A 17,806-nucleotide genomic window follows, 5' to 3' on the forward strand; every position below is an offset into this window, starting at 1 on the left:
CAAGGCCTTGATGTCAGTCACTAAGTTCAAGTTGGGAAGTTCTGGTCAAAAGGAAGCGACTTGGAAGCTGGGCCAGAGCGGGTGAGAGAGGAGCTGCTTTGGAATGGAGGAATGGAGCATTTATTAAGCACTTATTGTGTGCTAAGCACGGGGAACTCAAACAGAAAAGTAAACCTTCCCTGTTTTCAGAGAACTCTCCCAATTCTTTTGACATCGCAGGACCTGGATTCAAATTCCAGAACTTACGGCTTTTAGTGACTCAGTTTTCCCCAATTTGGGCCTCAGTTTCCTTATTTGTAAAATGGGGGATCGGACCAAATGTTCCCAGCGGTCCCTTCCGGGCCCAGCCTCTCAAGATGCCATGAATGAACGAGGCCATGCTGGGGAATCCGCAGGTGGCCCTGGAGACGTGAGCCGTGGGAGGAGATAATTAAGGGCGAGAACCGAGTCTAGGATGGAGGAGCCAACAGGGAGGAGCCTGCCAGTGTGGCCCAGGAGGGGGCGGGGCGGGGCGGGCCCTGGGAATCGGAAGGCAGCCTTCGGCAAAACCCTGATTAGCGTGTTTGTCTTCTTTTCTTAGGGAAGTGTGCGGCAAATGAGACAATTCCCCGGGAGAACACTCTCCCTCTGTACCCCAAATAAACAATTAGCTCCTCTCAAGAGAGCGGCTCAGCACCGAAAATTCTCTCTGTATTCTTGCTTCTCCTCTGTCCCTCCTTCATCTGCTCCCTCTCTTCCCTCCCTTTCCCTATTCCTCTTATCTCCCTTTCATCCCGAACCTCCTCTCCCTTTCTCCTTTCTTCTCTGCCAGCCCCCTCCCTTTCTCTCCTGTCTCCTTTCCTTCTTCTGTTCCCCTGCTTTCTCTTTTTCCTTCTCCCCTCCTCTTCTTCCTCTCCTTTTCTCTCTCCTCTCCCCCTCCTTTCCTTTCCCATCTTCCTCTCTTTTTCTATCCCTCTTTCTCTCCCCTCCCTTTCTCCTATTCTTTTCTTTCCCCTCCCCTCTTTGCTCTATCTTCATCTATTTATTCATCCATTTTCTAACCATTTATTCATTCATTTTTCTATCTAGCCATCGTTTTCTCTCTCCATCTCTTTATTCTCCATTTTTCTATCTATCCAGCTATTTATCCAGCTATTGAGCTATGTCTCCATCATCTGTGTCCCCCATCTCTCTCTATCTCTCTGTCTCCCCCTTCCATCTCCCTGTCTCTTTGTCTCTCTGTATCTCTCTGTCTCTGTCTCTCTCTGTATCTCTTTATCTCTGTCTCTCTTTTTCTCCCCCTTTCCCTCCCACACCTCCCTTCCCCAAGTTTGCTTGTAAATGATTCTGCAGCCCAGTTGTTCCAGAGTCCCTTCCCTCCCATCCTCCCCTCAGGAGGAGCTGAAAGGGGCCCCTGGGGGTCCTTTGGGGAAGGTAGCCTGGGTTCTCGCTAATGTTCTGCAGCTTCCTCACTCCGCTCCATCTTTTCTCCTGCTCAGAATATTCTGAAGAGGGTGGAAGAGAGCTCGGAACGGGAATGCACGGCCCTGGACGCGCACAAGGAGCTAGAGATGGTAAATGGGCCCCTTGGCTTCTCCCAGGCTCACCTGAGCCCTTCTCCATGCTCTGCAGAGTGCGAGGCCCGGCGCCTTCCTGCAGCACTGCTGTCCCCCCGCCCCTGGGCTGGGGACTCCTCTGACCTAAGCCTGGTCCCTGAGCCCCGGCTCCTCTCCTGGCACTGTGGGCCAGGGACCCAGGCAGGCGGGCCGGGCTCATGGCCACAGTGGACAAAATGTTAGAGTTCTTGAGATTGGGCAGATGAAAATTCCTGAGTTTAATTAGCTGCAGCTGAGAACCTAAGAGTGGAGCCATTTCATCTCATCCAAAATGGTTTTGGGGGGAGAAGGGGGTGGGCTTCCTCCAACCCAATAATTTTCTTTCTTTCTTTCTTTTCTTTTTGCTGAGGCAATTGGGGTTAAGTGACTTGCCCAGGGTCACACAGCCAGAAGTGTTCAGTGTCTGAGGTCAAATTTGAACTCGGGTCCTCCTGACTTCAGGGCTGGTGCTCTATCCCCCAAATTTTCTTAACAAGCTACTCCTTCTGAGCTGTGCGTTCAGGAGGCTGCCCAGGATCTGTGAATAATCGCTTTTCTATCCAAGATGTATCTCCAAATCTCCTTGAAATTGAGAAAACAAGGGGCCTTGCCTAGGATGCCACTGAGGTTGCCCACCTGTCCCAGGACGGTCCCTGGTGACCACAGCCCCACTGGGGGGCCCTTAGCACCCTCACCCCCTCTCCAGCCTCAGATAAGCAAAGAAGAAGTTGTTTGAGGGGTTCCCATTCCCAGCTGCTCCCAGAGGAGCAGCACTGTCCAGTATTCCTGGTCACGTTGAGCCATCAAGAGAAGGGAGCAGGGAGGAACCATCCCCGGCTGGCCAGGCGCTGAGGGACAACTTAGGCAATCAGTAATGTTGGCCGGAAGACAGAGGGCGCGGCCTCCCTTCTCCACTGTAAACTCCGTTCTTGGCGCCGCCCTCCCCGCAGATTTCTTCTGGTCTCGTGCCACACAAATCCTGAATGTGGCCAGCCACAGAATGAGATACGAGTGTTCGCTATGTGTGTAGCGTGTATGCATACAATGTACACGTATATTCATATGTACATATACACACTTACATCTTTACATAGGCTGGGAACATGTATGTGCATGTGTGTGTGCACCACTTAGTTCTTGTATAGCCTGGAGATGTCACGCTTCATGAGCTAAGAAAATGTTCCTGGAAATGCATTGTGGGAAGCTGTTTTTATTAGCTCTTGAAACATTCTTCTGACTTGTATCCGGCATCTCGTCATCTCTTACAATGCATTTCTATGTTTCCGGAGACGATCTATATACATGTTACCTGTGCAAACACTGGATTGTATACATTGTGTTACATATGAATGAATCAACTCCCCACGTACTAAATATTAAGGATCCAAGGAAAAAGTGAAACAGTAGCAGCTGTCCAAGAGCTCAGACCTTAATTAAGGAAAGCAAGTTTGACTGCAGAAGCAGAACCCATGAGGGTCCAGCAGAGAGCGGCTGCTCAGGCAGGGCAGATGTCAGGCGCAGGAGACTCTAGAAGGAAGAGACAAGAGCAGGCTTAATGATCCACCATCTCCTCTGAAGGAATAAAGCTGTTGATTTCCCTCCCATCCAAGCAGTCTGAACCGTCCAATAACCAGAAGATAAGGGGCAGGCTTTCTCCTAGGGAACGTCTCCCTATTTCCTCCAACTTGGAATGACTTGGGGACAGGGACGAGGGGAGTGGGAAGGAAGGAAGACAAGGGATGTATATGTTTGTCAATGTGAATAGTGTATGTATGTTTGGTGGGCATATGTGTATGTTTATATAGACATCGATGTGTTATATCTAAGTGTGTCTATCCAGAATTGTGCAGAAAGTGTCAGATGTGAGGTCTTTGGATATGTCTATGGGTATGTGTCTATGTCCTGTATACATGTCCCTATATATATCTAGGAACATTTATCTAGCATTTTGCACAGTACAAATAATACTATCTAGCATTATTTGACCCTGATGATAATCCTGTAAAGGAAGGGAAGGCAGACAGAGATGAAGTGACTTCCCTATAGTCACACAGCTAGTCAGCATCTCAGGTGAGATCTGAAATCAGGTTGTCCTGATTTCAGTCCTGTGTGCTTGTTCTCTGCCCACTGTGCCAAACTGGCTCTGTGTGTGTGTGTGTGTGTGTGTGTGTGTGTGTGTGTGTGTGTGTATGTGTGTGTGTGGTATTCTTGACATCTAGAAAAAAATGGAAGAGGAAACTTGTTTAAGTTAACTCCTACATCGGAAATGCCCATTTGGCAAAAGTTTTTAGAAATCTCCTGAGTTGTTGGAAGAATGGTTGGTTTGTTGCCTCAGTCCTGGGAATTCTGGGAAGACCTTTACGGCAACATGACCTCAGTTCTCACTATCCATCATGGTAGCTGAACCCCAGCAGACTCAGCTCATGTGGGGGTCCTCCATTGTCTGAATAAGGTTTTCTCGCTACTATTAGTGCTCAGCTTTTCTATCTCTCTAGGAAACATGAAGAGCACTGTCTTCTTTTTAAAATCCTAGAATGTATAAGAATGGAATTGAAGTTATAGTCAGAGTACTTTATTTCTTGTGTACTATGCACATATTCACACATCCTCTCATTTACCCATTGAGCTATCTACTCCGCCATCTAGCTATTCACCCATTCACCCACCAAATATTGAGTTACTAGCACAGTGTCCATTGCATGTGAATGATATGAGGCCACATGATATATTGGATAGAGAGCTGACCTTGGGGTCAGGCAGAGCTGTGGTCAAGTCTTGCTTCTAACACATAGGGGTGAGACGATCCTGGAGGATTCATTCTAGCTTTCATGGGTGATCTTAAGGACCTTACTAGCTCAAAATTCTACATCGAATCAGGAAGACCTGAGTTTATATCCTGCCTGTATGACACCAGGCAGTTCACTAACTCTCTTCTTCTCTGTAAAGAAAGATTATAAGAACACCTGAGTGAGGATCAAAGCATAGAACACACATAAAGCACTTTATATAGAAATGCCAGCTATTAGACCCCTGGCAACTCCCTAAAGACTAAATTATGGAGGAGGCGCTAAGTGGATCAGTGGAGAGGATTTCTACTCCAGGAGCACCCCTAAACTGATTCAATCCGTTCTAAAAAAAGAAGAAATAGGCACAGAATTGTACCAGGTGCTGGAATAGATACAAACATTCCTCTATCCCCATCCACTTAATAGTCTGATTGAAGTGATAAGAAATAAAATCATACATTGAGAGACCTGAGACAAGCAGAATCCTTTCCCCAGCAGCTGTTGTAATGGTCCAGGAATAGGTGATAGGAGTCTGTACCAGGGTTGGGACAGTATCAGAAGAGAGTATGTTCTAATGGTGTTGCCGGGGGAAACTCAAAGAGAGGTCTGTAAAGGTGAAATTGACCAGAGATGTTGCAGAGGTGAAATCCACAAGAAATGTTGCAGAGATAAAATGACTAGAGATGTTGCAGAAGTGAAATTGACGAGAGGTGTTGCAGCAGTGAAATTGAGATGAAATCGACTAGAGATGGTGCAGAGATGAAATCAATCAGAGATGGTGCCAAGGTGAAATCTACATGAGACATTTCAGAGGTGAAATTGACAAAGCCTTAACAAAGCTTGGACATGAGGTGAGAGAGATGAGGAGTCCAGGATGATTCCTAAGTTAGAAATCTGAGGGACTGAGAAGTGGGTAGTTCTAGCTACAGGAATAGGAAATGTAGGAGGAGGAGTTCAGAGAAAGATAGTGAATTCTGTTTTGGATATGCTGAATTTAAGATGTCTGCACGATGTCCAGTTTGAGATGGCTCAAAGGCAGCTGGAGATGAGATATCAGAGATCAGCAGAGATATCATGGAAGGAAAGGGAGATGTGAGAATCATCAGCACAGAGACAGTAATTAAATCAATGGGGGCTAGTGATATCATTGAGTGAGAGTGTAGAAAGAGAAGAGAAGAGGGCCCAGGATAACTTCTGTGGGAAATCTACAATTTGAAATTAGAAGGAGGAGGATCCAGCAAAGGAGGCTGAGAAAGAGCAGAGATATGGAAGGAGAACTTGGAAGGGAAGTATCCCCAAAATTGCCAATCATTTCACATCTCTGAGCCTCACTTACCTCAAATGTGAATTAAGGGTCTTGGCACCTCTGAGGACAACAACATCCCAGCCCCAACATTTTATAGTTCTAGATTTCAGGCCGTAGTTTTACAAGACTCATGTTGCCTTCAATGGGCTAGAATATTTTCAATGAAACAAATGTCTCTTAAGCACCTGCTTTGTATAAAAGCACTGTGCTAGGCACCAAGAATAAAAATGAAAAATTTTTTTCTTTCCCTGAGCAGCTTATATTTCTACTGGGAAGGCAAGCAGGGGAAAACATGACCTGCATGTAAATAAGATGAAACAAGATGGGTAATAGAGAGTCCCATCTACCAAGGAAGGAACCAGGAGATCTTCCAGAAATGAAATGGAATTAACTCTGCTCTCACATTCTATTTGAGGCCTAGGGTCCACATTTCCCACTTTACTTTCATTATCTTTCCTTGTCTTTCCAGTGACACTTATCATCAAACTGTATTTTTCTTCCAAAACGACAGATATTAGCATTCTTAGCAGTAACTTAGGAATTTATTATTTTTTTATATTATAAACTTAACAATCATCAACAAATATTTCAGTATACAAAAGACAAAAAATGAGGATTGTTTAGGAACATGAGGATTTCTGTTACATACAATTGTCATTTAAAAAAATATTTAGTTTAAGAAGATAATGACAAAATTGCCATTTAATTGATAGGTTTTTCAGCCTGTGTCCTAGAGCAGTCATGGAATTGACTTTTAGGTTAATATCAAAGCCAGGAGCTCCTTCTGTTGGTCGTACAGTCGTTCCTCACTATCATGAGACATTAGAATCCAAATGGCCAGAGGTTGCCGTGACTCATGCTCTCCCTTTGGTGTTCTTTTTTCCAGGTGGTAAAAGCATGCAACGAAGGTGTCAGGAAGATGAGCCGGACAGAACAGATGATTAGTATTCAGAAGAAAATGGAATTTAAGATCAAGGTACAGTTGCTTCCGATATCCCTTGCCAAGTGCCACAAAAATAATATAATTTGCTTTGCATATATTGGCCTGCCTATTGCATCCCCGATTATAAACTCCTTGGGACTGTCTTTTGCTTCTTTTTGTATTTCCAGGACACAATGCCTGGCATATAGTAGAACTTAATGTTTATTGATTGAATAATAATACCTCCTAATGTGATCAGTCTTGAGCACTGACTTTTGATTTCCTAAGCGAACTCCATTCAACGTCTCGCATTGTATCAGACTAAGCCGAAGCAATAGTCAGGATGCTAGCTCTGGTATGGTGCCCCAAAGAACCCCTTGCTTTCCCTCCGCTCCCCTAATTAACTGCTTCTCTTTTCATTTGGGCTGCACTGATTTTGTTTGTGTAATGCTTTTCAATTCCGTAAAAGCTTTTCGTAAGCATTATTTCATTTCACAGAAATGAGGAAACTGAACCCTGGAGATGTCCAGTGATCTGTACATGATCACAAATCCCAGATGGAATTCAAATGTAGGTGACTCCTGATTTTAAGCCTCGTATTATTTCCTTGACATTTGAAAGCAGTGAGTGATCATGGACTCCTAGGAACCGAGTTTGATTCTAGTTCTTTTCTTGACTACCTTGTGACTTTAATCAATTCACAATTCACTTCACTTCTCTGGGCCTCAGTTTTCTCCTCTGTAAAGTGGTCCTTTTCCAGTCCAAGGCCACGATCTCTCTAGATGGAATCACTTTTTGATAACCAATCCAAGCTGACCTCATCATAATGATGTCATCATCTAGTGTGTCGGCCCTCAATCCATGATAAGGAGTCTGGGGCACCGACTTCTGACAGCACGTTCTTACTGTCCTTTATCTCCTTTACGCAGTCTGTGCCCATCATCTCTCACTCCCGCTGGCTTCTGAAGCAAGGGGAGCTACAGCAGATGTCTGGCCCCAAAACATCCCGGACTCTTCGGACCAAAAAACTCTTCCGAGAAATCTACCTTTTCCTCTTCAATGACCTGCTTGTGATCTGCAGGCAAATTCCTGGGTGAGTCCAAAGTAGGGAAGGAGGAAAAAGGCAGATCCTATAAACTGTAGACCAGTGACTTCAACATCCAACCCCAAGAAAACTATACAAAAGATGGTCAAACCACCGATTTGTAAGCACTTAGGGAAAGGAGCGATTGTTTGGAGCCACTGGGTTCACTAAAAAGAAATCACATCAGATTAAAACACACTTCCTTTTTGCCAATCATTCAATAAGTATTTATGAATCAGCTATGGGGTGCCAGGCATTGTGCTCAGTGCTGAGGACACAAAGAAAAAGATGTCCTTGCTGGAAACTTACCTTCTATTGGGTAATATGATGTGCCTATAGAAATCGGCATAACTACTCCATTGTTTAATTGATTTTACTAGCTTATAACATTTATTTAATATTATATCATCAAATTGTTTCTATGTAATATTATTTTTTAAATAATATATTAATATATTAAATAAACATATTTACTATTTTAATTAAATTTAATATTTTAAAAATATGTTTAATAATCGAATATATTAAATATAGTAATATATTAAAAGTCAATATTTTAATATTTATATGTCCAGTGCCTGGCACATACTAGGTGTTTAATAAGTTTTTTGGATATATATATACATATACACAAATTAAATCAGTAAATACAAATGAATGGGAGGAGTCACTCAGCTAGGGGATCAGGAGAGACATAGTCAGAGCGATGCTGAGCTGCGGAGGGAGCGAACTCCAGGCAGAATGGCACAGAGAAGGGAGGTGAACTGGCAGCTGGGAAGACCAGCGGGAAAGCCACTTTGGAAGGAGAGTTTCGTGTAATATGGCAGGAGCAGGGAGCTGGAGCAATGTCAAGACGTGGACGTGGTATTTGACCCTGGAGGTCGCAGATGACCAAGGATGCCGTTCTTTGGCAGTTGTGTGGAGGAGTGAGGGCCCCAGGAAATAAATGGAGGGGATGTAAAAAAAAAAATTAAGATTTCAATAAGATTAATTTTTAAGACATAGTGTGTGAGGGCCAAGAGGAGAAAGATCATTTCCAAGGGAGGGTAGCCAAGAAGGGCTTCATGGAAAACGAGCAGCATTTGAAACAGTTACTGAGCCAAAGAACCTGGGTTTAAATTTTGCCTTTGCGTCCTGTGTGACTTTGGGCACTAACCTTTCTGTACCTCAGTTTCCTCATCTGTAAAATGAATGCATGCTTTTGAAGTCCATTTGGGAATCTGAGAGGGGGTATCCTAGGCAAAGGTGCGGCAGCAGGAGAAGCCAGGGAGAGTGGACAATCTGGTCTGGGGTGACTGGTGGGAAATAAGATGGAGAGAGAAGGCCTCGAGTGCCAGCCTAAAGGATTTGGATTTTATCTAGGAGGGACTAGATCCCGGGTGTATGGGAGGACTGGCTCCTTGGTGAGGGGCTGCGCACCCTACTTTGGTGTCCGCCCAGCACCCGATCCTTTCACTGGCTGAGCAGACTCCAGATTTGAGTAGCCTGGACGAAGGGAGCTCAGCCATCAATGGACGAGCACGATTCCTCCCCGTGTACCTGCTCCTCTGTGCTCTTGTGTCTACTCCCCTGTGGTTTGTTAGGCGTCTACTGCTCTGTGTACTTAAGTGTCTACACTTCTATGTGCTTATTAAGTATCTCCTTTCCTGTGCTTATTGTGTACTCCTCTATGTTCTTATTAAGTGCCTCCTCCTCTGTGCACTTATTAAGCACTTACTCCCTGGTGCTCTTATTAAATGCCTCCTTCTCTGTGCATTCATTAAGCACCTACTCCTCTGTACACTTATTAAGCACTTACTCCCTTGTGCTCTAAAGTGCCTCCTCCTCTGTGCATTTATTAAGCACCTACTCCCTGGTTCTCTTATGAAATGCCTCCTCCTCTGCATTCATTAAGCACCTCCTCCTCTGTGCCAGACACTGGGGATAGAAAGACAACAGCAAAACCAGCCCTGCCCCCAAGGAGCTTGCTTTCCAATGGAGGAGGGGTGGCCATAGGGATGTACTTATACAGTGGTTGGGGAGGGAGGGGTAGCCCAGTGGGGACCGAGGGCGCCACAAAAGCCCTCACATGGGAGGTGACCTTCAAGCCGAGTCCTGAAGGAAGCATGGATTCCAAGAGGCGGAGGCGAGGAGGAAGGGCAGTCCGGGCAGGGGCCCACCCAGGGCAAAGGCAGGACCTCAGTGAGTGATGGCTGTTATTTCCCGATCCCCCCCCCCCCAGGGACAAGTACCAGGTGTTTGACTCGGCTCCCCGGGGCCTCCTGCGGGTGGAGGAGCTGGAGGACCAAGGGCAGACTCTGGCCAACGTCTTCATCCTGAGGCTGCTGGAGAACGCAGACGACCGGGAAGCCACGTACATGCTGAAGGCCTCGTCCCAGTGAGTACCGAGGCCCCTCGGCCCGTCTGCGGCTTGCCACCCCGAGGGGCCTGAAGATGTTTCTCTTCAGAAGGGCCTGAGACCCAGGAAATGGCTCAAGAAGTGGGCTGTGCCCCCTCCCTCCTCTCTTCCGCTCTCCCGACCCCCGAGGACCAGGGGAGCAGGGAAGGGGCTGGCGTGTGGTTATGGAATGGCAAGGGAGGCGGGGGAGGGCACCGGGCGCCTCCCTCTGCCCTCCTTCCATCCCCACCTGGGCTCATTCAGCGCAGAACCGGCCTCCTGCCAGATTCCCTCCACGGGCGCTCTTCCAGCCAAACCGGCCCCTTTGCCCTCCCCCCAGTATCCTTCCCTTCCCAGCCTCCCCGCCTTTCCCTTAGCCATCCCCCGTGCTGGACTCTTCCAATCCAGCTGACTTCCAAGCCCACTTTCGGGCGAGCCCTGCCTGGGCCCCTGGAGTGGTGCCCTGTCCTCTCCCCCCCACCCCCCTCCCCCAGGTGACTTTGGGCAAGTCCGCTTCCTCCTCTGAAAAAGAGAGGGGTTGGGCTGGCTGTCGCCAAGCTCCCTCTCAGCTCCTCTCTACAATCCCCTCCCCTCCATCCTCCCCACCTGTGACTGGTCATGCAATGAACACACAAGGTGTGAGCTAGGAGGGAGCCTAGAACACACAATGTGTGAGTTAGGAGGGACCCAGAACAGAGCAGTCGAGGCTGGGAGGGAGCTCACGAAACAAGAGCCCAAAGAGCCTTTGGAGGCATCTAGTCCAGGGCCCTCACTTTACAAAGGAGACTGAGGCTTTTTGAGACGCAGTGACCTCCCCACAGCCCCACAAGGAGTAAGCTGCCCAAGCTGGACTCGAAGCTGGCCTCTCCCCTCCCCCCACCCATCCCCCTCTTCCCCGCTGTCCCCGTTTCCTGGGCCCTCCGTGTGGGCCGCCAGGTCCCGAGGCCGGCAGCTTGCTTCAGGCAGCAGCCCCGGTGAGCACTGTGTGGGGGCCCAGTCTGCCAGGAGCGCCCCCTCCATCTCCAGTCACCTCCACATGGCGTCAGATACTGGGGAGGGCGGCTCCTGCCCCAGCGGGGAGCCGTGGGTGTCCCCCCAGCCCCAGGAGACGGCGGGATCGGGCCTGGCCCTGACAGAAGGCCCAGGGGGCAGGTGGGGGCCACGATCAGGCCGTCCCCTGCCCCCATCCAGAGGCCACGTCAATCTGTGGTGTCTCCACCCTCACAGGAGCGAGATGAAGCGCTGGATGACCTCCCTGGCCCCGAATCGCAGAACAAAGTTTGTTTCCTTCACATCCAGACTGCTTGGTGAGTGCTCCCAGAGGCCCCTGGGCTTGAGCTCCTCCCACAGCCTTTCCGTCTGAGCCCCCAGAAGGGCCCTATAGGCGCCATATTGGAGCTGAGGATTTCCGGAGTTCGTTAGGGGCCCTTCTGCCGGACGGTGATTCTCTCCGACAGCCCCCTTGACTTGGGATGGAGAGGGAGGTCATCTATTCCTTAAAATGTTACATTTATGTCTGATTTTCCATCAGAGAAGCCCTGGGGTACCCCCCGCCCCTCCCCAAAGCCATGAGTTCAGCGTCTTTCCACACCCAGCACCCCCCCCTCCTCCATGGAAGGAAGGATGGTTCACTTAGATCAGGGGTCTCCTTTCTGTGTCACAGAGCTCTCCCTGACTCAAGGGTTAAAGGACAAAAACCCAAATCTGAGAGATGACCAAGGAAACAATTCGGTTCTTCCCACTGCTCCCCGATACCCCCCCATTTCCAGAGAGAGCCCAGGGTTTCTCTGAAAGCCCTTTCCCTTCCCCCAGCAGACTGCCCCCAGGTGCAGTGTGTCCACCCCTACGTGGCTCAGCAGCCGGACGAGCTGTCCCTGGAGCTGGCCGACATTCTGAACATCCTCGAGAAGACCGAAGATGGTGAGTGGCCGAGGGGGGCCGAGGGGGGCCGAGGGGGGCCGTGCTCCCGTGACCGTCTATACTGCCCGCAGCCATCTCTACCCCCGCATCCAGTCCCTAATACCCGTACCGTCTCTACCACCCCTCATCCCACATCTGCTCCACCTTCCCGGGAGGGGCCTTGGCCAGCGGAGTTTCGTCTGGGTTGAGCTCCAGATCCTTGCTTTCAGTGGGCAGGGAACTCCTAGTGTGGCCAGTCCCTCCTTCACTCCCTCTCGGAGAGCTGCCCGGGCACTTACCTTCCATGCCCCTTCTCATTCTTCCTGGCACCGGGGCCGGGGGAGTGAGGAAGCCGCCTGGGGGGTCCCCTAGCACCTCCTTGCCTTAGATTTCTTGGCCGGCTTCATCGGGGATGGGCCCCTGGATCCCGGCTTTTTCTGGGCGCCCTCCAAGCTTCTCCGGGTTCTTTCTAAAATGCGCTCCCAGAACTGAGACTCCAGGCGGGGCAGAGGGCCAGGGGACGCTCACCGCCCTGCCCCAGCACCTCTGCCTCTCTCGGGAAGCTCCAGATCCACTCACTTGGGGGGCCGCCCTTCACAGGACGGGCTCGGGCTGAGACTGACGTCCTGGAGGCTTTTTATAAAGCAGTGAGGTCGTTTTGTCACTAATATCAGTATCAGTAACGATCAGCTCTGCCATTCACATCCATGTGTTCTGGCAAACACTACCCCTTCCCGGGCTCGGTTTCCCCAAAAATCAGAGTCAAACTGGCTGCTTCTGAGCTCCCCCCAGCTCTGGGTCTAGGATCCTGTGACTTCTGAGCCTCAGTTTCCTTATCTGTAAAAAGAGGGAATGGTGTCTGAGCTCGTTCCAGCCCTATGAGTCTGAATAAATGTTGGTTGAATTAAGTTACCCTGTTTCCTCTTTCCCGTTCCCCATCTTCCCTTTCTCCTTCTCTTTCCTCCCTCGTATTCCAACTTGTCAGGAACTTGGGCTGAGTTTTGTTTCAAGCCAAGACAATCATGAGGTGCTTTCCTCTCTGAACCTCAGTCTCCTCCTCTGTAAAACGACAGGGTTCAGCTGCTCTCTAAGGTCCCTCCCAGGTCCGAGGTTTGGGGGGAGAGTGGCCCGGATGCCGGCTCCCCAGGGTGCTGTGAAGGTTCAGGTATGGGAGGAGGGAAAGAGAGGCTCCCCCAGTGCAATGGGCCTGGGCCAGCTGGGTAGAGAGTGAGCTCCCAGCCCGGCTCATTTGCCAGGTGGGTCTGGGTCTCTCTGGGTAGTATTTCTGGGTCACCTGCTCCCTCTGCTGGCCATGTCGAGAAACAGCAGCAAACCTTTGCCCCCGAGCCGTTTTCCCAGTGTGTCCAGCGGCAGGGCCCCATAAGACCCCAGGGCTGGGTTTATTCTTTGCACTTCCTTAACTTTTTTGTTTTTTAATTAATTTTTAATTGTTAATTAGGGATATCGAGAATTGTTACTGTGGGACCCGGGGTTAGTCCACTCCAAAATTTGTAAATTAGGGGATTAGGGCCAGAAAGCCCGAGTGTTGGGGACACATCGAGTTGTTTCTCTGGTCAAATCTCCTCATTATACAGATGAGCGACTGAGGCCCGGGGGACTAACTGGCTTTCCCAAAGCCACACACGCAGAGGCCAAACATGACTCCAGGGCCTCCTTTGGCTCCCGGCCGCTCCGGGGTCCCCGGCTTACACCGGGAGCGACCTCCACGTTTCAAAGCCGAGGAAACATTCAGAGCTGGCGGCGAGCAGGGCCTGGGCCCCCGGTTCCCAAGCTGATTCTCTTCCTCCTCGCCCCGGAGCTGCCACAAATTTCCCCCTCAGTTCCCTAGGTTTTCATTAAACACTCGTCGCTTTTTTCCTTTCTCCTTGACGTCTCCTTCCCACCCCCCAGGTTGGATTTTTGGGGAGCGCCTTCATGACCAGGAAAGAGGCTGGTTCCCAAGCTCCATGGTGGAGGAGATCATGAACCCCAAGATCCGATCCCAGAACCTCAAGGAGTGTTTCCGGGTCCACAAGATGGATGACACCCAACGCAGCCAAAACAAAGACCGGCGGAAGCTGGGCAGCCGCAATCGGCAATGACCTCTCTCCCCGCCGCGCCCCGACCCCTGACCAGGGACGCCAGGGCCAGTGAGCAGGACCGAGGGGGCCTGGAGGGAGGGGGAGATGGCAGACTCAGGGCGGGGACTAGAGAGGGCTTAGAGCTGGGAGGGGCCCGGGGGAGGGGCTGAGCTTCCCAGTGTGGACCGTGTCCACCCCAACCAAAGGGACGCTGCTGGCTGCCGCGTCCAGAAGCCGCCTCTGCCCTTCCCCTCCCCCCTTGTTAGAGCCTCCTGGTCCCTCCGGTGGCAGAGCAGTGGGGGAGGGGAAGAGCGGAGAGATTCCTCCTTCCGAGCTCCTGCCTTCTAAAGAGCGAGCCCGGCGGGCTTTCCGCCCGCCGCGTCACTGCCTTCCTCCCTGCCCCCACCCTTTAGTGAGTGTGAGAAACCTTCCACTGCATGGGCATGAGGGCACCCGGATACCCCAAGCACCCCCACCCCCACACCGCGTCCCAGGGGCTCCCCAGAGGCGGGAGCGCCGCCGGCCCGTTCTGGGCCCGGAGGGTTTCTGCCGCGGGCAGTTTGGTACCAGAGGGGAAGCCCCGGGCCCGAGGGCGTGTTCCGTGAGGAGAGGAGGGAGCCCGTAGGCCCCGAGGGGCGCGTCCCCGTGAGGCCGGGACCGTTAGGAGCAGGAGAAGCCCGTAGGCCCCGAGGGGCGCGTCCCCGTGAGGCCGGGACCGTTAGGAGCAGGGGAAGCCCGTAGGGCCCAAGGGGCGCGTCCCGGTGAGGAGCGGAGGGATCCCGTAGGCCCCTGGGGCTCCCGGACTGCTTCGAGTCACTTTGGAAGCTTGGAAAACCGTCCCTGGGCCAAATCTGCGCAGAAAGCTGCTTCCTCATCCCCCCCACCCCCCCAGCATGCCATTGCCCCTTCCGCAGAGGCGCTCCACGTGCCCCGCCCCCGCTCCCCGGGACTGCAGGCCTCTTACAGAACGGTCAGACGAGGGCTTCTCCGGGCCCGCACCGGGGGCTCCTGCCGGCACCGAGGAGGAGGATCCCAGCCGGCTCCTCTGCAGCTCCCGCGCTTCCGTCCGCCTCGGACATGCATCGGCGTGGAGCCCCGGAACTGGAGCCAGGGCCCCCCTCCCCTCTCCCAGTGCAAAGGGCGGCCTCTGAGCCTCGGCCGGGGCTCCCACGTCTAAGGGGCCGGGACACAGGATCGCATGACCACCCTCGCATGTTCTGACCTGGGGGGGAACAGCCCCAGCCTGGGCTGCACATCCACCTGCCTGGGCCCGGGCTCCGGCCGCGGGAGGAGGCTGCGACAAGCCAGGCCCGCCCGCCCTCCCCTCTGTCGGTTCCTGCCTCTCTTTGCCCCCATGTATATTTTAAATGCCTTTTTGTTTCATAAAATATATTACATATGGTGAAACCGTGTGGAGTTGGCAAAATGGGAAAGTGGGGTCCCTTGGGCCCTTGCCAGGGCTGATGGGGGTGAACAAGGAAGAGTGGGGGCTCTTCTTGAGATCAGGGCGTCCGACCTGGACTTGGTCAGACCGGTGAAGGAGGGGGAGCTTTCCAATAAAGGAACCTCATGAGGACAGATCCTGAGGGAGAAAGGGGAGGACTTGTAGAGGGAAGGGTCTCCCGTTGGCTGCGCTCTCCAAAAGGGGCCTCCGCCTCTACTGGAAGATTACCCAGGAGAAGGGGAGGAAGGGAGGGGACTTCCACCAGCCCAGGGCACCCAGAACACTTCCCAGCCTGCTCCTGGTCCATCAGGAAAGGCTCTCCCCTTTGATACTGGGCTCAGGGGGACTCCAGCTTCTCCCCTTTGATATTGGGCTGGGGGAAAGGGGGCTCCAGCTTCTCCCCGGGCTTCCCGGTTCTGCCCTCTGAGCCAGTCTGGACGAAGCTCGTCCTTCCGTGTTAGTGCGCCCTTCAAACGCTGAGACCCCTGCACTCAAGGCAAGACCCACAAATCAAGCAAAGAATCAGCATTTATTAAGCACTTTCTGTTGGCTCATGCTAACCACTAAAGACTGAAACAAGAGCCCAAACCAATCCCTGCCCACAAAGAGCTTACATTCTAATGCGCCCCATTGGCACCTTCTGGATGCAGGCTGAGACTGTGGTCCACTGCGCCCCCCCTCTCCCTCCTTCCCCAGATCTTTGTCGACAAACTCTTCCCTAGCCCCATCTCGGACATTTTTTTAAACTCAAGGGTAGGAATTTCTATGTCTCCATATAAAAGTCGTATTACCGGGTTCAGGGTCTGATTCTGGCCTGTCGGCCTTCTTGGGTCTCCCTTCTGTCAACAATAGTAATGCGGCCGATGATGGCAGAGCGCCCTCCGTCTGGCACAGCCCTTTCCCACCCTCCCCTGTCTCACGGCCCTAGGCCGGGGTTGAGCTCTGGGGATTTGGGGGACACCGGCTCACTCAGTCCCCGTTGTCACCCACGGGGTCCTCTCAGCTGCAACTGACACGTGCGTGCTTTGATCCGTTCCTGGGAAATCAGGCCGGAAGATGGTGGGCGGCTGGATTGCGCAGGGCTGGCCTTGAACGCCAGGCCAAGGGTTACACTTTTTGCCGTAAGCATCATGGTGACAAATCAATATTACTATATTGGGGGCGGATTGCTGGTTTTTGACTCCGAAGTAGGTCCATAAAGCGGGCTGGGGTCCAGACGGGGTGAGGGGGGTCCGTGGGTACACGTAAGAAAAGGGGCTGGGGAGGCAGGACAGCTTGCCTCCTTCCACACTGTCCTAGACGGAACTTGCCATTTGTGGCACAAGCTCATTAGGGGCTTCTTCAAGAAATGAAAAAATGGGATGAACTCCCAGGGAATGGACATTGTTGCCGCTGTTTTAATACGGGTTTTACAAAGTCCTAGCCCAGTTTGCTAATTCGATTCAACAATTCGAAAGACATTGATTCAAGTCCTACTGGGTGCAATGGCTGCCCTGCTGGGCGGGGGTACAGCCCGCAGTCAGGCCCTGCCCACGACGGGCTTCCATTCTAGCAGTGGGGAGGCGCTGGCCAGCTTTAACATGGATTCATTCCTACAGATCTATTTAAGATGGATTCATTCGCATGGAGCGATCCAGTGAAAGGCTCGGGAAGGACAGAACACCTCAGGGAAACGTTAGGAAGACTTAAGGCTTTCCCCTGGGGGGATCAGGGAAGATTTTGGAAGGAGGAGGCCCCAGGACTGGGGACATCAGAAAGGGGAGGGAAGGGCTCCTGGTCCATCGGGACTGGGATAGAGAATGGATGAAAAGCAACGGGTGAAAGACGCTGGGGAAGGGAGCTTGGAGCCGGCTTGTGGAGGACGGCGGGCTTCATCTGAAGGGGACCTGGGCCGGGGGTTGCTAGTTTGGGCAGGAATCAGGACTGAGGACATTGTGGCCCCTTCGTTGGACGGCCCCGATGTCCGGGGCTTCCCACACTCTCCCTCTGTAGCTCCAGGGGGACCAGCCCGCTCTGGGTCAACCCTTTGGAACTGGACTTCAGCTTCTCAGGGGAAGCCAGCACAAACCAAAGGCAGACAGGTCTCCACGTCGGGAGGGTCTGTGGTGGGCGGCGGTCCTTATTCTCAATAAGCACTTTTCTCTTTCCTTTTTTTTCAGTCATGGGGGGGGGGGGAAGTTTGCTGAAACTGAAGGTTTAGCTTTCCCTCCTTTCCCTTTTCCTCTTAACTTAGGCTGGGATGCTTTTGCGTCGGGATTCTCACCTGTGGCCCGCCTTACAATCAGCTGCAACAGGACTTCTGGGACGCCCAGCCACAAATCTCAGGGACCCAG

General features: G+C 51.7%; 1 protein-coding gene across 2 annotated transcripts in view; it reads left to right on the forward strand.

The window, feature by feature from the left end:
* The window catches only part of NGEF (neuronal guanine nucleotide exchange factor), a 66,083-nt gene extending 50,647 nt beyond the window's left edge, over positions 1-15,436 (forward strand). The window contains exons 7-13 of one of the 2 annotated variants that reach the window (XM_051999322.1): positions 1,479-1,553; positions 6,553-6,642; positions 7,518-7,681; positions 9,894-10,049; positions 11,277-11,356; positions 11,862-11,969; positions 13,860-15,436. In XM_051999322.1, the coding sequence (XP_051855282.1) occupies positions 1,479-1,553; positions 6,553-6,642; positions 7,518-7,681; positions 9,894-10,049; positions 11,277-11,356; positions 11,862-11,969; positions 13,860-14,050 (864 nt within the window). In that variant the 3' untranslated portion in view covers positions 14,051-15,436. The remainder of the gene's footprint in view (positions 1-1,478; positions 1,554-6,552; positions 6,643-7,517; positions 7,682-9,893; positions 10,050-11,276; positions 11,357-11,861; positions 11,970-13,859) is intronic. The other variant, XM_051999323.1, reaches the window with a different exon arrangement.
* Positions 15,437-17,806: the final 2,370 nt, after the last annotated feature.

This window comes from Antechinus flavipes, chromosome 4 (assembly GCF_016432865.1).
Source record: "Antechinus flavipes isolate AdamAnt ecotype Samford, QLD, Australia chromosome 4, AdamAnt_v2, whole genome shotgun sequence".
Classification (NCBI taxonomy): Eukaryota; Metazoa; Chordata; class Mammalia; order Dasyuromorphia; family Dasyuridae; genus Antechinus; species Antechinus flavipes.